The sequence below is a fragment of the Podarcis pityusensis genome (assembly GCF_964106645.2).
Source record: "Podarcis pityusensis genome assembly, chromosome: 13".
NCBI lineage: Eukaryota > Metazoa > Chordata > Lepidosauria > Squamata > Lacertidae > Podarcis > Podarcis pityusensis.
The window spans coordinates 20885688-20910580 of NC_138038.1; the positions used below are offsets into that span (position 1 = coordinate 20885688).

General features: G+C 42.1%; 1 protein-coding gene across 1 annotated transcript in view; it reads left to right on the top strand.

The window, feature by feature from the left end:
- TTLL6 (tubulin tyrosine ligase like 6) overlaps positions 1 to 24893 on the top strand; it is a gene marked incomplete at its 3' end in the record, with an annotated part of 33928 nt that overhangs the window by 2804 nt on the left and 6231 nt on the right. The window contains 14 exon segments of the mRNA XM_080979293.1: positions 980 to 1078; positions 4473 to 4708; positions 6617 to 6655; positions 7686 to 7804; positions 7924 to 8054; positions 10328 to 10484; positions 12194 to 12337; positions 13770 to 13855; positions 15347 to 15572; positions 17409 to 17590; positions 19483 to 19671; positions 22685 to 22841; positions 24504 to 24791; positions 24793 to 24804. Of these exon segments, the coding sequence (XP_080835419.1) occupies positions 980 to 1078; positions 4473 to 4708; positions 6617 to 6655; positions 7686 to 7804; positions 7924 to 8054; positions 10328 to 10484; positions 12194 to 12337; positions 13770 to 13855; positions 15347 to 15572; positions 17409 to 17590; positions 19483 to 19671; positions 22685 to 22841; positions 24504 to 24791; positions 24793 to 24804 (2065 nt within the window).

Consider the following 24893-nt stretch of genomic DNA (forward strand, 5'->3'; position numbering starts at 1 on the left):
CCAGGGCTTCTGCAACAAACAGTCACACAAGCCTTTGGGAGGCAGGGGCACGAGAGGGCATCAGAGGAGGGAGGGAAGGAAAGAGGGTGCCATGGCACACTGGTTGAAAACCACTTCTATACTGGATTGCCTTCAGACGGCCTCAGAATTTAATAACTTCATACCCTCCAAAATAAAGACGTGTGGGGCATAAACAGTAAAATTATCATTATGGAATGGGACGTCCCTATTTTCATAGGAGAAATGTTGGAGGGTATGCATCACATATGGTTCTGTGCTAAAGCGCGAAGCTAAGAACATGGGAAACTGAACATAAACAAACGATCAGCTTAGTCAAATTTTGTGTCTGTGTGTGTGCGCGCGCAGCTCAGGAAATTATGGGCTGCATAGTACACACAATTTGTATTTTATTTTTACATTGTCATGCAGTAATATTGGATTTGTACGATGTGTGTAGTTTTTTACCCATTTGCTTGCTTAGCTATTAGTGGTGAAGTAATACTTCATTATCAATTTAACTGTTCAGCTCGTTTATTCTAATATAAAGCTGCAGGATTTGCACATCGCACACCAGGAAAACCTTTCTTCATCCAAGCAGTTAAAATGTTTTTAAAAGAATGTTTTACTGAGTTTCTGAAAGTAATATTGGTAAGATACACTTTCAGTCTTTTTTAAAAAAACAAACTTTTATCATTTGAAAATTGTGAACACGTGATACTCTGTTGGCAGTCTAATATCAACAATGGTCAATAATGGAAAGACAAGTCCAGACAACCATTAATGAAACAAACACACATTTCCCTGGTGACAGTGTGACAGATTCTGCTGGCTTTCCTTCATAGTGTGTCCACTGATTATTATTTTGTAATGACTCCTGATTTGTGCCAGAGTCTGTCACTACTCCAGTCCTGTATTCAGAGCTGTTTGTTATCTCACTGGCTGAGACTTGTACTTGTGTTTGTTTTTTTATCTTGCTTAGAGACCTCAAGATGGCAACTGCAACAAGATATTCTTTGCCTTATGAACAGATCTGGGAAGACCCTAAAGTCCATGGTGAGGAATGGAGGCAGACGATCAGGTTCGTTTTAGCAAATGCGAGAGTTATGCATATGAGAGAGAGCCTCACAGTTGTAAACAGCATTATGTTTAGATTAACATCTATTTGCTCACTTGTCTAACATGCTGTGTGTTTTTTTCTGATGGTTTTTCAACATATTGGGAGTCCAAAGTCGTATACAGTACCACTTCAGGTGACTACCTTAAACACTAAAAATAGACTCCTTTGCCAGATGTTAGCATTTCCCCCCCATGTCCTCTAACCCTAACAGTGTTTAATCAGATATAATTACTGTTTATTTAAGTAGCAGTTACTACCAAATAACTTTGTTCAGGATTGCAGCCTAACGGTGCAGTCTTATATGTACATGTCAGAAGTCCTGTTGAAAGCAATGGTGCTTGCTTCTGTTTATTATTATTTTTGCTCTGCAGTGCTATAGTTGCATGAAATAAAATGTCAATTGCATTTATTCAGAGTGTTTGTTTGGTATTCAAAGTTGTGTCAAGTTTGAGAGTAGTTGCGACAACTTTTAAGAACGAAAGAACTATGCCTTTTCAACTCTTTGCAACTTCACTACTATTTAATATACTTACTATAAGAAATTCCCTAGAGAAATTAACAATTAATAATTCTGGCATAGATTATTGCAACTCAGGCCAATGTCTATACTTTTTAACCTTTGTAATAGATATTAGCACAATGTGCAGCACGATGATATTATTTAAAGGATCGGTTCCCTAATATATTTTTTTTTGTATATTTCAAAATCTCCTTGTTAAGGATGAAATACTACTGTACTACTAAACCATCACACAAAGATAGGAACAAACTGCTCAATAAGAGTCAGTGAGCTTTTAACATGTTCTAATTGCAATTTAGAGCTTTGCAGACAGTGTTTGTGAGCACAAACCTCTGACCATGAATGAATAGGACTTGGGGCAAACCAATTTGCTGGTTTTTATTACCAAGCTTGTAGTAATTGTTTGGCTTACTGCAGGTGTTTATTAAGAATGCATTTATATTGTTGCGGATTGCACTGAAATTTTTAATGAGGGGTGTTATAGAAATGTTATAAATCACTGGTTTTGAACCAGTATGCTGTGGCATCCTGGCGTGCCTTAAATGGTGGTCCGGGGTGCCATGGGCAACACAAGCCTCTGTCCCTCTTTCCTTCCCTCCTCTGAGGCCTTCTCATGTCTCTGACTCCCAAAGGCTGTTTGTTGCACCAGCCCTGGCTACAAGATCTGCAGGTGAATGGTGCCTCTGGGGCTGGCCAGGGGGTGCTGGTTGCCAGGAGCTGAGGTGGCCTCGGAATAAGCAAGCAAGCAAGCAAGCAAGCGGGTGAGGGAGCCCATCCAGCCCATCCACCAGCCCTTGCTCTTGGGAATGGAGACACAAGTCCCAGGCCCCTGTGGGGCAGTGTGAGGAGACACCTCTCTTTGGAGCAGTGGGGGGCAGCTCAGAGACCAGGGGTGGCAGCAGCGGCTGCCCAGAGGACTCCCAAGGAGAGGGGAGAGGAGGCTGAGGGAACCCTCCACAAGGGAAAGTGTTCAAAAAAAGGGTGAGAGGCTGCCAGCTCTGCAGGTGAGGGGTGACATAACTGGCCTCCTGAGCCCCACAGGGGTGCCGCAGAAGCAATGTAGTTGGTCAAGGGAGCCGTGGACTCAAAAAGGTTGAAAGCCTCTGTTCTAAATGAATGAATGAATCAGAACCAGGATGTGCACTCCTTTGGGTACTTGGACAGAAATCTAGCTTTCTCACTCTAGGCACTTCCAGACTGTCACTGTTGTCGGGTGTCGGGTTGGGTTCAGTCCCGCCACAGAAGATTCAGATTGCACAGTTATAGCTGCTTGTGAGATGTTGTGCAACAAACCTGCTTTTCCCCAAAGAACGGACTTTTGTGATAAGGAAAATGGCAGGAAGGTGCACTGGAAAGTGTAGGAAAATCCGTGCTTTTATGCAGCACCATCTGACCTCCCCACAAATAAATGATAAGGAATGCTTATTAAATCGCCAGCAGCCTAATCTCCATGCAGGATGAATGCTAAATAAACAGATTGTCCAGAAGTGACCTCCCTGTCCTATGCTTCTTTGGAAGAAACTGGAAGGAGGCAAGAGCTCCAACCTTGCTTTGTCCTGTGCAGGACTTGTCTTTTTCTGTGTGGGGCAGAAGAAGGAGGCCTGAGTTTTGTTCCCTTCTGCTGAGGGGGTGGGGGAGCTAAAATATTTACACTTCACTTTGATATGTTTCAGGGCTTTCTGCTTCTGCTTATTGAAATCAATATGCCCTTAATATGCTCTGTGAAATCCTTCACACCATCACATGTTAGCATAACCTCTGCTTTAGGCAAAACAGTTGGGTTTTATTTGCCAGACCAAGACTTACAACACAGAGGATCTCATTTACACAAGATCTCTGAAACGCCTTGTTTTACAAATTCAGTAATTTGCCTCCAAATCAGCGTTCTGTTCTTCCCTTTCTTTAAACTTCTGATCATCCAAATATTTTAGGAATGTTTTTGAAGAGTGGGGATTTTAAAAATTTGTTAAGAGTTGGTTGGTTTCTGACCTAAAGTAGAACTCCATTTTTTTCTCCACAAGGTCTCTCTGTCCAAGGAATAGCTGTGTGAATAGCTACATGTCAGTGTGTCACTCTTGTTTATCCAGGCATTTCGAGGGTCCTGCTACAAAGTTCATGTGGATGAACAAGCTAGACAAATTTTTCTATCATACAGGGTCTAGTTTCCTAGGAGAAAAGCATGTTTGATGGGGTACGATTAATATCAACCCCACCCATGAAATGCACAGATCCCAGATAAAACATTTACTGTATCTTAACTTCCCTTTGAACTGCTTGCTTGCAGGAGAACTTGAACTGTTAGATTCAAGTTTCATCCTGTAGATTCGATAGACCCAGGGTTCTCTCATTCAACTTATCAGATGTCAGTACTGAGGTGGCATTCAAGTGAAGTGCATGTTCTTTTGGCCTATAACATTGCACACTAGACTCTTAAGGAGGACTGAACCCATAGAGATGAGCAGGGGTAAGCTATTTTAAAAGCACTGGCTGTCATAAGGAGGATACTTATAGCTCTAACGCCTGTGTTAGGGTGAATTCACTTTATGGTGAACATGACAGTAAAAGGACTGAGAGTCATAGTACATTTCTTTGTCCATTCACATGGATATAGTTATTAACGGAAAGAGAGATGTTGCATGACTTGCCTTCTGATGGAGGCGATCTTATCAAAATACAGAGAAATTCATATAGGTCCAGGCAATTAAGGAGAGATAAACAAAGACATATTAATATGTCTTTTTATTTGCTTAACAAGGAACTCCTTGGACCTGCAGACAAAGTGGATAGGAATGTGGATCCAATTTACTTCTTTGCCTTTTTTCTTTTTACTAACAGGATGAGGGTATCGGATTCAGCACGAAGGTATGGTTCATTTCACACAGAGAGGCAAGAGCTGGAAGAGCTGGGTGAGAAGGATGTGTCTGACTTAGAGTTCCTTTCAAGTGGCCTGGAAAGAGAGGAAAGTGCATTGGACGCCACGGATCAGGAAACAGCGGTGTGTGAAGAAGAGAGCAGAAAAATTTTGTGCTCCGGGTCCAACACCGCTGTGAAGAAGAGAAAGAAGAAAAGGAGGTTAGAAATAAGTACTGAAAGCACTTGGGGCATCTGGATGGGGACAAGGAAATGTAATTCTGAAAGTCATAAAAATATACGAGGCACTAACCAAGGAGGCATTGCAAACTTTTGTGGTAATAATGACAAAGGGGAGGGTGCAATATAAATGCAGTGGGAGAAAACCAGGTGTGCTAAGAGGAAATTAGTGAATGAAAGAGCATATATTAATATACCTCACACCAGGGACGAATCTTCTATGAAACTATTGAAATTTAAGTTTCAGGGTCTCTAAACCTGGAGGGGTCCCAGAACTTACTTTAGTCCACATTGCTTAAAAGAATTGGGTCTAGTAGACCCAAATGAGTCGCATACTCAAATTGATTAATTTTGTGTGTGTATATATTTCAGAGTTTGAAAGTCAATAGCACAGGTGTTGTAAAGGTTGCTGTAAACAGCCCCATTGAAAAAGATAACAGTGGTTACCCAGACCTTGTTGCTGGTTGCAAAGGGGGCCCCATAACAGTTCAAGCCCCCAAAATGTAGGTTTGCCACTGCCTCCTAATCAATCACGCCAGTCCATTCCGAATGCTCAGCATGCATATTGATATATCCTTAACTTAGTTTTTCATTTACGTATTTATCCTCTGAGGTAGACTAGGCTGAATAACAGGGACTTGTCTGGGGCCTTCCTGTGAGTGATGAGCTGAACGCAGGTGTATCATTCAAATTCAACTGGCTTTCCTCACTTTTTTATATACAAAACAAAAAACATTCTGCTCTCTATAGCAATCTGTTTGAGGTTTGGCTGTTGGCAATCTAGCTGTATGCCCGATTGGCCTTAGAGCAAGGCAGCTTCTCTGCCAAACGAACCGTACTGTTTGTGGTTCATCTGATACTTCAACCCAAGGCCCTGGGAGTCATGTACTCACTTACTCTGAGACTGCAGAGATCAGCGAGCAAGCACATTTGAAGTAAATCTTGATCACTGCATCGTTTTTAGTCTCCAGCTATGGTGCTATACCCTGGTGCAATCATGCAGGGCCAAGGGGGAAAGCTCTGCACCCCATCTGAGAGCAGGAAGCTTGTACACTTTACTAAACTTCCACCAGCATCTGTCATTGTCTGAAAAGATTTAGCTCGTTTCTGGTTTTAATTCTAAAACAGCCCTGTAGTTAAGCGTTTTCCTGATAGCCGTAAGATATAAGGAATTGCATTTAGATGAGAAAGGGGGCTTGTGGGGGAATGATGGAGCACTCCATTGTTCCTCTGTGCCCAGTATTGAAATGTAGTGGGTTGCTACAGGAGAAATGGAGCTCAGCAGACTAATAATAATAATAATAATAATAATAATAATAAAGCTTTGCAGCTTATTTGCAAGACTTTTTTAAAAATTGTCAATATCATATTGTTATGGATATACTGACAGGCTTCTGAAGGAAAGGGTCACAGCTTTGTGCAGCCATTCCTGGGGTCATATGCAGGAGAAGGTGAAAATTTCTCTATAGCAGCAATTGTCTTGATCTGGCAGCATATTTCTTGCTGACATGACATTTGGTGACTTACTCAGACTGCTTAGAAGCTAATTATTTTGTATATTTTTTATTTATTAAACTCATTAGACTCGCAGCAACACACCCACAACCCTAGTGGCAGACCTCAGGGTCTCAAATTTCAGCAGCACCCTGTGCAATGCCAAACTTCAATGCCCCCCCTCACCGCCTCTCACCTTCCAGTCTACATCATGGTTATGGCGCCCCCTGTGGCGTTCCGTGAGTTCATAGGCAATGTGGTACTTGAACCATCTACACCTGGAGGTAAAGGCTTAAAAGAGGTCCCGGAAGGTACTCAGGTGCTTTGCAATAAGACCATGAATTGGTTTTGCCTGTCTGCCTCTGTCTTTCTTCTTCTTCTTCTGTTTTTCAGATGACCAGTGATAAATCTGACCAACTGCAAGTACGAGAGTGGTGAGTGCCCTTCTTTGTCCCCAGTTGTGAAATAATAGATTGGCTTTATTTCTCAGTCACCGTTCTAAACAGTGAGAAAAGCACCATTTGCACTAGGGAGCAACTTTTAAGTGTCTCTTGACTTAAATTGGAATTTTGTTAAGACCAGATCTTTTTACCAATATATATATATATGTATAGAGAGAGAGGGGGGGGGTCACAACTGCAGTTGAAAATATACTTTAGTAACAAACATACGTTAAAACACAGCCACATACATTGCATTTTTTAAAATTATCATTACTTCTAAAAAATATTGATATTTTTTCAAAAGCAGCCTAATGTTTGTCAAAAGAGCTTTTCTTTGGCATATGAAGTGGAATAAGGTAAAGGTAAAGGGACCCCTGACCATTAGATCCAGTCGTGACCAATTCTGGGGTTGCGGCACTCATCTCGCTTTATTGGCCGAGGGAGCCGGCGTACAGCTTCCGAGTCATGTGGCCAGCATGACTAAGCTGCTTCTGGCGAACCAGAGCAGTGCACGGAAACGCCGTTTACCTTCCCACTGGAGCAGTACCTATTTATCTACTTGCACTTTGACGTGCCTTTGAACTGCTAGGTTGGCAGGAGCAGGGACTGAACAACGGGAGCTCACCCCGTTGCGGGGATTCGAACCACCGACCTTCTGATCGGCAAGTCCTAGGCTCTGTGGTTTAACCCACAGCGCCACCCGCATCCCTTATGAAGTGGAATATATATTATCTAAATAAATGAAGGCTAGGGTAGGAATTTGTAGGGGGAAATGTTATGATACAGAATAAATATTACGTATCTACCAACTGTATCTTGTCATCTCCCAGCCTCAAGCAAATTATCTTCTCTTACATTCATTCCATGGAATTAAAATATGTACAACTTAGCGGCAGCATTTTAGATTTAGATGTGTATTTGATGTGACCCTCTGAGTTGAACAAGCCTCCCCACCCGATGTTTCCTCTTGCAGATGTATCTATTAAATGCTGATGATACCAATCTCTCTTCTATGATGCAGTGCGACGGGCTGCTATGATGTGTGGCCTCCGGGAGGCAACTGAAGTTGATGATTGGACTCTGTATTGGACAGATTTTTCTGTCTCACTGGAACGGGTGCTAGAAATGAAAACTTACCAGGTACTTGGTGTTCCTTCTGAAGTGGTGGAGCTAAAACGTCCACCTTCATTTTTTCATTCATGAGAAAGATCTGAAGGCCTAGACAACAATCAAGCTTTTGTCTTGGACTCCTTTTCTAGAAAATAAACCATTTCCCTGGGATGTTGGAAATCTGTAGGAAGGATCTTCTGGCCAGGAACATGGGCAGGATGCTAAAGCTTTTTCCGAAGGAATTTAACTTCTTTCCCAGGACCTGGTGTCTTCCTGCTGAGTGAGTCTTTCCTAAATCATTTTCCATCTTGGCTTGCTTCCCCTCATCATCACAGAGATTGAGGAATCCGGGTGGACACAGAGTGGAGAAGCAAAGTCTGAAGGGGGGGGCGGAACTTTTGCACAAATGGTTTTTAAAAACCGTTTTATCAGGTCTTGTCTGGTAAAATGCCACCACCACAGTAAGAGCACATTTCCGCTTGTGCCATGCCTAGAAAGTGGTTTTCTCCTTACCTCACTCCATTCCAAGGGAAAACCCGCTCTTTAGCTAATGATCGGAAGAAATCGAAATCTGAAGAAAACCTAAATTGCCATTTGCTCTGACTGAGCGCCAAAGAGCCGATTCCCCTGGGTGGTGGGGAAGCAGTGGAACAAGAGGAAGTGCAGATAAGCCCGATGTAGCGTATCATAAATGATTATGTCTTGTGGAAAAGCTCCTCTGGACACTTTCCTGAGTGGGCTGTGTGTCTTGTCCATGGGCCACTATCTCCCTGCCCACCAGATCAACTGGTGAGAAAAATGGCACAACTTCTCTGTAACTTGTAGGGGTGGAATGTACCAAATGAATGCATCTGAGCGTTCCTCAAACCTCCATACAGACACTCTCGTAGGGTTGTAACCTTTTCCTACAGGCAGGGCTTTTTTCAGCTGGAACTCACCGGAACTCAGTTCTGGCACCTCTCAGGTGGCCACCATTGGCATTATAAGAGAGCGAGGGAGGCGTTCATAGTGAACTCCAGCACCGCTTTTCCTAGAAAAATAGCACTGCTTATAAGGAGAGGTGCCGCAGCCCCTAGCCATTTTGATTGGTCTTTTCTGCATCTTTTTTCATCTCTACATTATCGATTTTCAGATGCAGGCATCATTATCTATGTGGACTTAGGCCTGGGAACCAATACAATTAAAGGGTTGTAATGAAAGAATGAGGCAGCAGGAGAGGGCAAATGCCCTTCAAAAAGAGGGATACCAAAAGATGGGACTTTAACCCCTTATTTTAACTGCTGCCCAATGTTACCAACATTTTTTTCAGTCCTCGTCAACTCAGGATCTGGAGAGAATGCCTAGTTGCCAGACTCAGTTCTGAAAAATGCAGCATCCTTTCAGTGCCATATTTAGCAGGGTTATTATTATTATAACAACAACAGTTACTACTACTACTTCTAAAGCATGGTGCTGATAATAACAAGGTTGCAGGTTCGATCCCCGAAAGGGACAGCTGCATATTCCCGCATTGCAGAGAGTTGGACCAGATGATCCTCAGGGTCCTTCCCAACTCTGCAGTTCTATAATCCCTACTACTACTCATAGCTGTCAACCTTTTTTGTGGGGAATTCCCTTATTCCAGTGCCATTTCCTGCTGCTTCCCCTGCTATCCCGGATTATTAGATACCCCGTAGACTGTCTCCAGGACAGGTGAGGCTGCTGATCCCTTATTTTCGAGGCTGCTGATCCCTTATTTTCAAATCTGAAAGTTGACAGCTATGCTACTACTGCTTATATTCATAGAGGTACCTACTGAGTATATCCATAAAAAAGCAATAGTACCAAAATGAATCATTGTGAAACTAATAAAGATGGGCGGGGGAGTAAACTTAATCCTCGCTCAGGGGGCCATATTACCAAAGTCCACCCTGATCCTTTAATGCAGCCTTGCAAAAACAATTAAAACAAGTGCCTAGTCCACAGCAATTTGTTCACGACTCTCTTCTTCTTCCCCACATCAATATCTATATTGCAAAAGTAAAAGAGGTCCAAATTTTGTCAAAGGTTTCTTTTTCACTGGAAGAGTATCTCTTGCTATAGATGAGCAGGTGAATGATTATTTGAGTCTCCTCTAATGGGTCAAGATCCTTGGTTTGACCTGCTGAAAGGATGCCCTTTAGCTTTAGCCTGCATGAGTATCTCTGAACTGACAGTGTATGTGAGAAGTGTGAACTTTCCCATAGCTCAGTCATTAAATGTGGTTGCTGCAAGATATTGCTGGAGCTATTGACTCCATCTTGTTTTCCCTTTAACTATCTGGTCATCACTGGGGTTGGCGAGGAACGGAAGGATGAGGGGCCTGAAGGGAAGTGGTAGTGTGAAAGGCAGCAAAAGTTTCTTCTGGATGTCTTGGGAGAGAAAACAAACAACCTTAGTTCTGGGGTGGTTTGTGATGGTATCAGGCCTATTTCCCATTACTATCACTACTTTAGCTTGAACTATTATTATGCCACTGTCTGGTACTACATCAAATGAGAATGTATATTTTGCTTTCCTTCTCACTGCTCTCAGCTATGGAGAACTGCAAGCATTTGGCAGGTCAAAAAAACACAAAACCTACATCTGTAAGCCAGACTCTGGTTGTCAAGGCAGAGGCATTTTTATCACAAGATCTGTGAAAGATATCAAACCTGGAGAGGATATGATCTGCCAGCTCTATATCTCAAAGGTAACCCCTTTTATTAGTCTTCGAAATGGGCTGCCTGTGTTGCTTGTGTGTCCCTTTAGATCAGGCACAATTCTCATCATCCCTGACCATTCAGCATGCTGGCTGATGGGAGTGATGGCAGTCCAGCAACATCGGAAGGAAACAGGTTCCTCATCCCTGCTCTAGTCATTGGTTGCTGCAATACTGAAGATGTTTGTAGTGTACAATTTCAGGGAAGTGCCAATCCATCGAAAATAATGTTGATCAGTGAACCAACTCTGAGAGAAGGAGTTGTTTTGAAAGGGTCCTAACATCCAGCACCTAGAGAGAGCAGCTGCATGCTATCAGGGTGAAAGACGCTAAGAGGGGGACTGAGACTGGGGGGAGATTTGGCAATGGGAGTGCTCAAGAAGGAGGGGGGCTGAAGAAAGGGGAATACATAGGCAACACACTTAAAAGCAGGAGTCTTGGCGAAAGTGGGATAAGGCAAAGAGACTGTGATGGGATGACTTTTTATTCTAGAATCCATGGAATACTTGATTTTTCTATATAGTCCCCACGCTATCCAGATCTATTGCATATTTTTGCCCCTGAAAAGTGCTTATTGTAGATTGGCTCTGCATTACCCAGAAGTGTGTCCAGTTGAAAATGGATGTAAGTGGTCCCAGCAATGGTGGGTGCATCCACACCTGCCCAATGATGTTGTGGGTGCATATATAGCAAGATCGCAATCACTACCTCCTTTTTCATTCAGCCAGGGCATGATTCCTTTTCTCTAGGCCTCCCGATAGCAGGATTAGGTCTAATGGGCTGAAGTTGCAGGGGGCATGATCATTGGGGTTAACCATTGGGGGTTAGTTTTGGTTTGGGGAGAAAAGAGGTAAATAAAAAGAGAATTTTATGGATGGCAAGATCCAGATTTGGGACAAGTACTCTTTGGTGAGAGAACCCCAGCAGAGGTTTAAAATATACAGCAAAGTAAAGTGTGGAAATACAGGATGTTAGCCCAGGCTTCCTCAACCTCGGCCCTCCAGATGCTTTGAGACTACAATTCCCATCATCCCTGACCACTGGTCCTGCTAGCTAGGGATCATGGGAGTTGTAGGCCAAAAACATCTGGAGGGCTGAGGTTGAAGAAGCCTGTGTTAGACCTTTAAAACAGTCAGAGCAGTTTAATAATGGAGCCAGTTACCTGGGGGTAATTCGTCTCTTCAAGCAGAGGCTGGACAGCCATCAGCTGAGGTTATTGTAGGTTTTCTTCATCAAGAAGTAGGGGGTTGGACTAGATTGCCTACAAGGACCCCTCCAACTCTGCTTATTAGCACAAACATTTCCTAATGGTTCCCAGAAAAAGGTCAGATGTGAACCTCCAGAGAAGGGAGTTCTAGAGTTTGACTAAAGCTGTGCCTCTATTTGTAACATTCTGGTGTGAACATGGAACAAGGGTGGGGTTGAATCAGTCAATGCACACAGTTGGAATCTCTGTGAAAGAGAGAAACTCAAGCCATTTTGGCATCCACGGGTTAAATGCAACATGTGAATTAGTACCCAGAAGGCTTTAGGAAGCCAGTGAACCTACCCACCCCCCAGCCCAATACACTAGTATAATAGTGGCTTTTGTGTGGTTTTCTAGGCAATGTTGCATTCTCCAGATTTATCAAACTACTCCTGCCCCTTTAGATATCTGATTTAAGAATTTTATCTCTCTCCCTTCCCCCACCCTGCCGCAGCCTTTCATCATTGATGGCTTCAAATTTGACCTTCGGATTTATGTGCTGGTAACATCATGTGAACCGCTACGGGTTTTTCTTTATAAAGAGGGCCTTGCGCGCTTTGCGACGTCTGCCTACTCAGACCCATCACACAGCAACTTGGTAAGCAAGGGAGGCTCCTGCTGACGTGACCAAGCGCACTTGTAAGAAATATTGACGGCTTTTGGTTCAAACCACATAATTCATCAGGTGCTTCCTCTGTATTTCCCAAGAATTAATACCCAAGCCTTGTGGTATCGAAAGGAATGTAGCAATGTCGTAAACAACAGCCATAAATCATTGAGGGGTGTGCATTCATAAGGAAGCATCTCACGCAGCTGGTTTGGTGAAATCAAAAGTGTGGGAAATGCCGGTACCTGCAAGCAGAAGAGTTCTTTGCAGCATTCCTCCAGCTGGAATGATGGAGCTGCTTTGCAGATCCCACTGTTTCTTTCTTTGTCCTGTGAAATAAGCATCACTATGAGGAAATGCATGGGGCCAGGCAGCACTAAGGGATGCATTTAGTGAAGCTCAGAACTCCTGCACCGATTTAAGTTGGGTTTTTAACATATTTTGTACCTACTATCCCTTTGAAGCCTGCACAGCAACCTTTGTCTACAGAGCTAACCCCAAAGTTATTTGTTAATGTTGGTTTAGAAGCGGCCTTTAAAAAAAAACCAAAAACAGCAACTAAACAGCTTGGGGGGGCCAGGGGGAAGGAGCAATTTGGAATAGAGAAGTAATAGAAGGAAGATGTTGCTTAAGCCTTTTTAAAGCCCACTACTGCTGGCCACATGACCCGGAAGCTGTACGCCGGCTCCCTCGACCAATAAAGCAAGATGAGCGCCGCAACCCCAGAGTCGGCCATGATGACTGGACCTAATAGTCAGGGGTCCCTTTACCTTTTTACTACTCCACTCTAAATCATCCCTCCAGCCTTCAGAGTTCCAAAAATGCATGTTTGCCTGTGTTCTGTTACATAGGTTTGCGTGGAAGAGATAGTCATGCCCTAAAGGCAATAAGGAAGTCTGAGGCCACAGCCAATTCTCAGGCAGAGCCTGGTTGTCTGTGGTTTGATTAAAATAGTCTGTTCTCTTTATTGTCCGAATAGAACAACAGCCACCTTACTGAGACGCAGGAGGGGGTAATAATTTTGTCATTTGCCTTGGTTTCATTCTGAACTGTGTTTTATGAAGAACGTCTGTGTGCATATTGTTATCTATTTCATTTTTATGATTCTGTGAATGTGACATCACTTTCCTTATGTGATCTATTCTGATTGACGAGTTTGGAGTCAAGAAATATTGAAAATACCCCCCCCCAACCACCACCATCTAAGAGGTATGCGCTCAAAATTCCAGTTGGAATTAAGGAAAGTGATTTCAGCTTCGTAGGTCCAAAAGGGATGTAAAGGCCATTCAATATACTGTACACAGCCTGGTAAAGGTAAAGGTGCTTCCTCTCTGCCCCCCCCCCCACATCCTGAAGAAACAGCATAAGGGAAGCAGAAATCTCTCTAGCCTCATAACCTGCTTGTTTGTTTAATTATTTACAGGACGACGTCTGTATGCACCTGACTAATTATTCAATTAACAAGCACAGCGCTAATTTTGTACGAGACGCAGACTCTGGTAGCAAGAGGTACAGAATGTTTTCTAAAATAATCACAGCTGGGGGGCCTGCTCTCATGAATCTTTATGGCCATTTCATACGTGTTTAGGAAACATTTCTCCAAATTCAGCTGCAACGTGGCGCATTCTCCATCATTAGGTGAAATAAATCATTTAAAAAGCTCAGATGAGTAACAGCAGGGTGCCTGGAGCAGGCGAGAGGAGCCTGGATTTATCCCCCCCTAAAGGAAATACAAATGAATTTGTTGCAAATGGAATTGCTGGATTGCCGCCCTCTGTTTTATTGTTTTCGGTGGGTGTAATTAGCCTCCCCTCTAAATCTTGCGCAGAACGGTCAGTTCGATCTAATTATTGTTGCCTCGATATTTCCCCCTCTAGAATTTCTTGGCTTTTCTGTTGATCACTAGCGCTGTGTTAGTCTGCTGGCTGAGGCTCTTCTGCAGTGCTCTGCCCACTGCGGCAAAGGCTTGATATGCTTTTGGTATTTTTCCTTAGTATTATTGGGCTTTCCCGGTAAGCGGCTGAAATATCAGCAGTGCAGCCTGACTTCTGCAGTGTTACGCTGTGCTGCTGTCCAAAAAACGGGGTCTGCAATGTGGCAGATCAAGAGACAAGTGGGAGGAGTTACTAGAACAGATGTCCCTATAACTCCAGTGCCAAGGGATCACTGTCAGTGCCCTGATTTGTTTTTCCATCATATCTGCTCACACTCTGTCCTTCTAGTTTTCAAATGTTTGGCTAGCGGCTCCTAGCCTGGCAGAAAGATAGCTTTGAAACTCAACTTTTCAAAGCTTTTAGGAAACTCGTGTCCAAGTCGGGGAAAGCATTTACAGTAATCTATTTCTGAGGTAGGCGTAAGAGTTCCATGGTGCTTTAAGATGTGGTCTTAGAAACAGGAGTTCATTCCCAATGGCTCTCACCACTCCCCTGTGCCATGGTTAGTGAAAGATGGGAAGTGGTTCTATGGCCTAGATGACCCTATGTTGGTCCCAATTTCCCCTGTGGATTAAGCATCCTCCAGAGTGTCCCCTGTAGCTCTATCCAGCCTATCTTCAGGCTTTGGGCCTGGCTTTTATTTATCTCTCTGTTGGTCTGACTAACAACATGAAATGTTTTCCTTAGGTAATCCAACATTGCAGGGGGTTGGACTAAATGACCCCTGAAGTCCCTTCCAACTCTACAATTATGTTATTCTATGAGCAATGTATATGAGTTCTCGGTACCCTTTGGGAGAGCCCCTCTCCCAGTATAATCACCCAGTCTTCAGTCTGGATGGGTCAAAACTGTCAGAAGGATGGGCTTTCTCGCCTTTCCCTTTGTTTTAGAAGTATTAACTGGTAGCTATCCAGATTAATTAATGTGAAGGGGAAAGTTGTGCAAATGGTCTTAGCTTACGGCTGCAGCAGCCCAACTTGCAGCGGATGAAAAACAGAATGCAAGTCCTTCAGGTATGTTCTCTCTCTCTCTCTCTCTCTCTGCCCCCCTCCCCAATTTTTTCAAGGAAGTTGTCCACCTTTAATGAGCACATGGAGCAGAATGGCTATGAAACGGAACAGATATGGAAGGACATTGAAGATGTTGTCATTAAAACACTGATATCAGCCCATCCTATCATCAAGCATAACTATCTCACTTGCTTCCCCAACCACACCATGTGGAGTGCCTGCTTTGAGATCCTGGGATTTGACATTTTGCTGGATCGAAAACTCAAACCATGGTTGCTTGAGGTATGTCCCAACAAAGCAAATGGCCTTGAGCTTAGATTCAGAAACGTCGGAGCTCTCTTTCTCTCTCTCTCCTACTTTGGGGGGTTAAAGAAGCTGCTATTATTCCCAAAATGCATTGGTAAAACCCACTTTGATCTTTCCCCCATCTTCCCTCAGTTGCTCGTGTGCCCCGTGGCAATTCTTCCAAGCATCGGGATGCCCAGCAGAGGGCGTTCGGCTACAGGAAATGTATTTGGAGTTGTTTTAAAAAAAATCACACTTGCCCTTGCACGTTGGCGTTCCCAACTGGGAAGACAGTCAATTGGTTTCATAAACAAATCCTCTAAGAGGATCCAAAACAAATTGGATCTGCCAAATTGGGTCATAGCAAAAGGTTATCCAGCTAATTTTTCTGTCTTCTGGCATCAGCCAGCCAACTTCCACAGAGAAGTTCACCAGAAAAAGGCAAGCAGGTTGTACTTTTCGCTATCACATATCTTATAGTCACTAATGGATTTAGGCTTTATACTAAACTCAAGCTACTTAAGCTAGATGTCCCGTGATGGTCAGTTTCATAGTCTAGTAGTTACACATTGCACTCCATAGTATTACCCTATCTTTATCTTAAGCCAGTTGTCTGTCTATTGTAGCACAAGCCTCTGTTTTACATTTTTTTGTCTTCTTGTTTATTTAGATTTCTAAACATCCCATTTTAAGGACTCATGGTCTTGTTAATTTTAGAAAGAAAGCCAACAAAGCAAGGCATCCATTAAAATATATCATCGTAAACCAAATTTATTAATGACCTTAATGTATTTAAATGTACATTGGTCTACATAAAAGAAAAATGAAAAATACTTCCATTAGAAATACAAATTCAAATGTAACCATAAAATCATCTGTACAGTTATATGTTCCAATTATGTCTATACGATTATACACGCTCCAATATTTAAACAAAAAGGAGTTGCAAAACACCTCCTGCTCTTCTAACTGTGATTACAAACTTCTTATTCCTGAGAAGAATCTTCTGATTTGTTATCATTGATCAGCAGTTGTTCAGTACAGTGTATCATTCAATGTACAGTACTTCTCCTTTTTCTTTAGATGACTAAAAGTTTGTTTCGGTTACCTTTGGAAACGACCACATCTCCTCTCAGTAAATTAAGAAGAAATCCATAACTAGCATTTATGGTTTCCAGTGTGATTAAATTTACATGGCATGCTAAGCCATCAAGCATTCAGAAATGACAACTTGTTATACAATTTATTTTCTGTATAAGCCTAATGTTGTAATAGTCTGCCTCTGCGTCCCAGTTTTTCACCTTGGCGTGTTGGAGGGTATGCCCCTGATGAGTATTTTATCCGAATACAGTTCTAGGCCCCAGTCTTCTGTACTGAACTGTCTCACTCCTCCCTAGCTTTGCCCTTCAATTTCTACTTATTCCCAACCTTAAAAAGCCAGAAACCAAATAAGAAGATTCTGCAGCCTTTCCTAAGCAACTAGGAGGGGAAATGGGGGTGAAAATGTGGCAAGCAAGCAAATTCAAAGTTGTAGAGAGATGCTGAAACAAGAATTCTGATAAATCTCTAGGAGTGCCATAATTAAGGAGCAGTCACCAAGGGTCTCTCTCAAGGTAGCTAATTGCATGTGATTAATAATTAGATAACTCAGATGTGCCCCTAAGGCTATTGCAGTACACAGTCTTCAATGCTGAAAGTTTTAAATGTTGGTTTCAGCTTATTTCCCCAGTAAATAGGTCTTTGATCTTCCAACGTTATTTTTTCTCCCAGTAATTTTTGTGTTATATATTTCAAATTGTAGCAAATTCAAATATAGGTTTAATTCCCATCCAGGTGAATCACTCTCCAAGCTTCAGTACTGATTCATGGCTGGACAAAGAAGTAAAAGATCAGCTCCTGTATGATACTCTGGTTCTTATCAATTTGGGTGCATGCGATAAACGGAAAGTACTGGAGGAAGAGAAACGGCGAGGAAAGCAGAGGCGCCTTAAGCAGTGCCCCAACCGGGAATCCAGGTGGGACCTTTTCAGTTCTTCTTCTGCTTCTTGGGATTACGCAGATAGGAATTTGTAAATCATCTGCAAAACGCGTTTAAATGCAATGGATTTTAATCTTTTGGCTCTTCCATGAGCTGTATGAAAAACAAACAAATAAGCATATATTTAATATAACTTTCAGTCCATTTAGTAGTCCTCTTTAAATCAGGATTACTCAGATGTATTAAAATAGAAATTTACAGAGCAAAATTAGCAAAGTGTTGATGAAGCCAGCACATTATCCAGCAACTTAGGCTGCAACTAAAATATATGCATTGCTGCAGCTGAAAATGGAGCCGTGTGCCTAGTTTCACCCACCGCTCCTAATGTCTGATACAACTTACCCATATCCTGGTGATGTCACAACATTGTGCATTTCTCTGCTTGTTGGCTGTTGATTTTAGATGCATCTGTATTTTAGCATCTAGTTTTTGCCTGTATAACAACGTAGCTAACCTATAAGCAAGCACACGGCACCTCACTCAAAACAACTAAGAACATTTCTCGAAGGGGAACACATAAAAATGAATCCATATATCTATTGGGGAGAGTCTACAGCTCACAGGCTTTGGCTGTGATAGGGCCAGGTTTCGTGCATATATGCTGTCTCATCACAGGAAGGCAAGACCCAAGTTTTGTAGTATTATTTTATTCACTCCTAAAATAAAGCTAAATTTGTGCAATTGTGCCACATCATTCCTGCCATCCTGATAAATTGGATGGAATATGCTGGGAAAGTGTGTGTGTGTGTGTGTGTGTGTGTGTGTGTGTGTAGGTTTGAGATGAGGTGGTAAAATATGGAGGTTTTGCTTCTGATAAAAGAAATTGCATATTACCGCACAGCAGAAAGTGTTTAGTGCTGGAAAATCAACCAACAGTCCAGAGTGTGTTAGATAACAGTGTGAATATTTGTGCTGTAGGGCTCATTTACACTTGGGGCATAACTTCAGGGCTAGATCATCCTTATTGTCTCTGCTATGCAAATTTTCTAAGAAATATTAGAAGAGCCTCACAGCCTTCAGCAAGAGGAAACTCGCTATTTCTGTAAGCATTATGTGCCCAGAACAGAACTAGTTGGTGCAGAAAAGTGTAACTTGTGAATCCTCATACCGCGACGTAAATTTTAAAAGAACAGAACTTTATTTATTTTTGAAGTGTGCCTCTTCTTTCAGCCATCATTCAAACTGAGTTTCCTCTGCAGTCTGTGTATAAGTAGTTCAAGAAAGAGTAAGCATGGATTACATACACAGAAAGTGTAAGTGAGCCCAGCGGTGGCTCCCACTCTTACAGTTTTCTAAATGCCATTAGTGTGCTTAGGTCCCCTCTCATATATGGATAGGGCTTGGAGCGTACAAAAATAGAGCTGGATTGCAAGATCCCGCCAGGGTTTGGGGCAGCCTCCTATTTCTTTTCTACCCTCCTTATCTTTTCTTGCAAAGAAAATAAGGAGCGATAAAACTGAGTTCTTATGTTGCAGAAAGACTGCAAGGATGGGCCTTTCTTCCTTCCCAGTCTGGAGAATGCAACATTGCCTAGAAAACCACACAAAAGCCATTATTATACTAGTGTATTGGGCTGGGAAGGGAGACAGAAGGGGGCCTGCCAAAAAAGCGCACACACCGGTTTCCTTCAGAGCTCTTTGCACCTAGTTAATTAGCATTTTTTTTTAATAAAAAAGGGATATGATACAATTGTGAATGGTGTATATCTCTGCACTTTGTTTAAAAGCTGTATAAACAAGCTTTGTCCTAGTGGGTTGAGTTAAACAGATATAATTTAAAAGCTGAAATGGCAACATGAACACTAAATAGAGAGGTCTCCCACTGTGGACGTTTTGTCTGTTAACCGTTTTTCTTGGGTGATTTTATCAGGGCTGAGGAATACAAGAACTCCCAGGCCGCTTGGCTCCAGCAAGCGGAGATGTATGAGGAAAAAAATATAGGAGGCTATCGCCGAATTTACCCCAGTTCAGATTCAGACAAATACGACAAGTTTTTCCAACACAATAATTCAATCTACCAGGAAACAGTAGCTTCCAGAGCACGTGAAGAGTTTGCCAGGTAAGAAATGTCATTTTTCTCTGTTTTGTGTTAAATAAAAGGGAGGTGTAGGACTTGAGGTTGCTAGGGTTTTTTTGGGGGGGGGGGGGAGAGACTGCTAGGATCAGTTTTTTGTCTTATCCATGGGCCATTAGTATAGAGCTAAATAACCATTAAATCTTTCCATTTCTTCATTTCAAGGTAGCCTTCTTTCTGTTTACTTTTTAAGCCAGGGCTTAAAACTTTGCTGCTATCTTTTCTTCTTTTTTTACTAAATGTATAGGCTGATCAACTATTTGAAGAGTACAGCAGATGTTCTTGTCTCACAGCACAACCTGCTAAATTGTCATCCAGCCCTGAACTTAGTAGTTCTAGTCTCTCCCCCACCCCCCAATTATCTTCATGGTAATCCCTAATGTGTTGTTGTTTTTCCTGACAAAGGCTTTTGTGTCTTGTGTTTTTATGTTTATGTAACTTCCAGGTTGAAGTGCCATCCACACACATTCAGATGGTCTTGTTGCATATTACGCAACAGACATCTGTACTCACATTGATCAAGTGCCATTGTCCCATCAGAAACTAGGAGGTTCTACAATGCCAATAAAGTCCACCACTTATCTAATGGACTAAATATTAGATAATAGATAATACCCATAAAATATGCACCAAGACAATCTTCCCCAGGCAGGTAGGAGAAGGGAAGGCAAAGCCTTCAACAGGCCTTGGCTCTATCATATCCAAGGCTCCCTCTGAGGAGCTTTTTATATTCCTATCATGTGCCTATCTAGCAAAACATGAATTATTGGTTTAACTCCACTTTAAATATCCCATTCTTGCTGCAACACCAAGTGATCCCCAGGAGTACTGATATTGTGGTGGATCAGGCCTCCCCAAATTCACTTGGCAGGGTAAGTGCTCCCAGTGTTTTGCTCATTAAAACCCTAGAAACCCTCTTTTTCCTCCCCACAACTCTGGAGAGGGAAGGAAGAGCACTCATATCAAGCCGAGCTCGGGAGCAGGCACAACCCATGCAAGCAACCAATAGTATAATAAGCCATATCTTGGGGTAATGAATTCCAGGAGCGAACTGGGTGCTGTGTGAAAGTGAGCTTTCAGTGCTTTACTTAGCACCAGTTAGCTTCATTGAGTCATCCTGAAACCCTCTATTTTCAATGCTTCTCTGAAAGCCATAAATTTGAAAACAGGTGTGTTAGAGGATGCCAAACTACATATGCCCAAACACTGTTTGGTCCAGACCAATTAACTCCAGAACCCTCTTGCTAATTTGGTTGTGCAGTTTAGCCTATTTTTAAAAGTTGTTCTGTTAATGGTGTTTTATAGAAGGTGCTTGTTTTACTGATGATTATTTTATATTACTTATGTTGCAGTTGTGATGTTCGACTATGTTATTATTTATTGCATGTTAGCCGCTTTGTGACTCATGCGGGTGAAAAGAAGCATGGAAATATAATAAAAGAGATGAAATAAACTATACCCTTCAGATGCTGACATTCTGTGTCCTCGAAGTCCCCACCACCAGATTGTGTGGCCCTGGTTGTGAAAGGAAGCATACTTTGCTTCAGGGTAGCCAACTTAGTACCCCCAACGTGTTGCTTGACTCCAGCTCCCAAAGGAAAGGAGTTTCACTGCTCTTAAAAAAAGGCAATTGAAAAAGGATAGAGTTAAGGTCAATTATTCAATTATAGACTGTATAGACATTAGGGCTGAGCGATACCTGGTTTTCAACATTGCTAAACATTGTGATGTATCGCTATATCACGATGTCTGAAATAAGGATGGAAATATGTAGAGGTGAGCAGTAGGGCTGGGCAATATCTGGTTTTCAACATCACGATATATCACCATACAAACATTGTGATATAGCGATATATCACAATGCCTGAAATAAGGATGGAACTATATTGAGGCATTGACTAGCTTCACAGTTTTTCCCACATTGTGATTTTTGCATAGCACACACACTCATTGTGATTTGCGATATATTGTCAGGTCAAAAATTATGAAACTGATATCTTGATATGGACTTGAAACTGGTTTTGGACAATGTATTGATATACTGCCTAGCCATAGACATACATTTTTGGTATTCCTTATGATAAAATGCACAGTATAATGAATACAGATAGAAGGAAAGCCCTTATTTTCTCACTTATAAGCCACCGCCAATTAAAAATGAGTGCTCCATAAGGCATAATGGCCAGATGTGTTTCAATGTTCTATTATCTTTAGTGCCCAATGATAAATACTGTACAAATCATGATGGTCAGAACCTTGGACGAGCAAAACATTCCTTTGGAAACCAAAATACAGTGCAGTCTTAGCACTCACCCTTATGCTTCTTATAAAAAATAAAATTCCAACAGGTGTTTGAATGCGCAAACATTATCAAAGAGTTCTGGTGTAGACATTTCACAACGATCAGTACACAGCCACGGGGTGACTTGACTGCATGCACCTACCATTTTTATCTTTTGCAATCCGCCTGGAAGTGTTGTAGCATTATCAGTCCAACTCCCATCCTCCTCAGCCAGCATCGCAAATGGTTACGGATCATGGCAGTTGCAGTCCAGCAACACTTGGCGGTCATCACTTTAGCTGGCCCTGCTCTGCTCTTCTTTATTATTGCATCACATTCTGTCCCTATAGTTAGGCCTTAGACATTTCCGTTTTTACCTACCTTCCCATGCTTGTGGCTGGGACTGCTAAATTGGCCCATATTGTCTGGCCACTTACACTCTCATTGCCTCCACTTCTCTTGATTAATTTGGGGAAAGACATGCCCCATGTCTTGCTATGCCGCCCTCGTACAATAGGCAACCATTTGGGCGTACCTTAAGAGGCAAGGCCACTCTGCCTGGCCTTGATCCCATGCACTTTCGGGGGGATTTTTTTTGGGAGGCTTTAAGGGTTTGCAAACCCAGTGTAGCAATCTCGACGGTAAGCAGCACCTGGTAGGCAGCCTTCTCCCTGTCTTGAGTCTGTTATGAACGCTTCTCTGCAATGTCGTCAACAGGCAGCAGCTCCAAGGGCTGCGTCTCAAGAAAGAACAGAAAGCAGCTCTGCTGAGAGAGAAAAAGGCCGAGCTGCAGGGAGAGTCCGGTGGAGAAAAGATAAAGCTTCCCAGGCAAAAGATGGTGAACAGATCAAGTGTAGTGCCAGTCTCTGCCCAGGTAGGACTAACACAGAAACGTATTGGCTAATGAATTATTCCACACACATGCACACACACCCACACACTACTATCTCTGGAAAAGTAAATTGAAAGGCCTTCTCAATTCTCTGCTTCTGTAAACTAATTTTAATGACTCCCCGCCACCAAATGCCATATTCAGACTAACTTGGATTAATCAGCATCCTGCAGGAAATTCATCTTAAGCCAGATGGAACTCCATGGAACTTAAGATTTGCCCTTATATAGTTCAAATGGCCCAGATGATAACCAACTTGCTTGCCATGTTGGTGGTTTGGGGTAGCTCTCTCATTGTCACTTTTTCGACATCTGCAGAATCTACCCTTTCCTCTCTCTACCTGCTGCTAAAGACCCTTCCCAGAGCTCTAGTCTCCTGTTGTAGCTTCTTCCTTGCAGGCCTCCCCTTCCATTGCATCTTTTCTGTCTGGCCAACTGGAAATTCCCTGCTAAATTTGACTTTCTATCCCTCTTCCGCTATTGTCATATTGTGTGCTGAGTATATCTTATTGCTGTGCTTCCAGTTTGTTTTATTTACTTACTATATCGCCATTCCACTTCTCCTACAAGGGGTTCCAGATGATGTTTCTAAAATTCACAGGATGGTGTGCATGGAGATATATCATTTTATTCTCTCAGCTTTGTGAGGTAGTTCAGGCTAGGGACAAATGGATCTCTCAGTTTTCATTTTCTCAATTTCTCATTTTCTTAAAATAAAAAAAATCCTTCCAGTAGCACCTTTAAGACCAACTAAGTTAGTTCTTGGTATGAGCTTTCGTGTGCAAGCACACTTCTTCAGATACCTTTTCTTAACTTTTCTTAAGTTATAAGTTATATAACTTTTCTTAAGTTATATTCAGTTTTCTACATTTCTGCATAAATTTGATTTAAAACAAAACCTCAAATGAAAATTCGTTCATTAGTGTGAACTCTGAATAAACACATGTCTATATGCAGTTTTAATTAATGTGCACGTTTTGGTAAGCAATTTCCCTTAATAGGATGCATTTTTCTGTTATTTCCATGAATAAATTCATTTTTTTGCACACTTCCCCCAAATATAATGATTTTTTGTAAATATCATTTGGTTGGCAAACTGCATTCCAAAATTCGGATAAGTTTGCATTTTGAAGAATGGCTGTGTTTCAGTTCACTTTCTTTTTTTTTTTTTTGGAAACTGAAAATTAGAAGGTTCACATTCAAATGCAAACTGTCTCCTCTAACCCTAGTTTAGAATAAGATGGGATGCTGGCTCAGTTGGTTAGAGCACGATGCTGATAATGCCAGGATTTCAGGTTTGATCCCTTTATGGGACAGCTAAATATCCCTGCCTTACAGGGGGGTAGACTAGAGATCCTCTAGAATTCTATGATTCTATGACTTTCCCAGAGCCAATGGTTTGCTTTCACCTTCCAATCGCTCTGCTTCTATATTTCTTTCTCTGTATTCATTGCTTCCCAAACCATCATGTGATTTTAAAAAAAGAAAATAGGAATATGTACTTGCGTGTCTAAACAGATGACTAGCGACTAATAAATTCTGAACTACGGTAATTTAGAGTTTGTGGACTTGTAGGGCATACACACACATTTCATTTCATGCCTGAATTTGACCTTGCTTGGTCTTTATTTTTCCTCTTATTTAGCCTGAGGATTGTTCAGAGGCTGGGCCTGGGACTACCCTCCTGCTTGAACATTTTGCAGATGAGAAAGAACCCAAGAAAGAAGTGACTTGTGATTCTTCGAGCACCTCTCAGCTTCAGAACCATGGGACAGACAGCAGCCCAAAGACCTCTGAAAACCGACCCGTGAGACCTTACAGTTCTGTGCCTGACCTTACCAGACAGACTGCACCCCGCATCCGAGAGCAGTATAATTCCAATCCAGAATTGAGGAATACCATTAACAGCCACCATTCTGCAACAGATGTGAACTTTTATATCTGGAGTAAGTAATCAAGTTGTGTTTCTGTTGTAAAATTACTGCTGAATTGGATCTCGTGCCTCACCATGCAGCAAACACAGAACAGGCCTTTT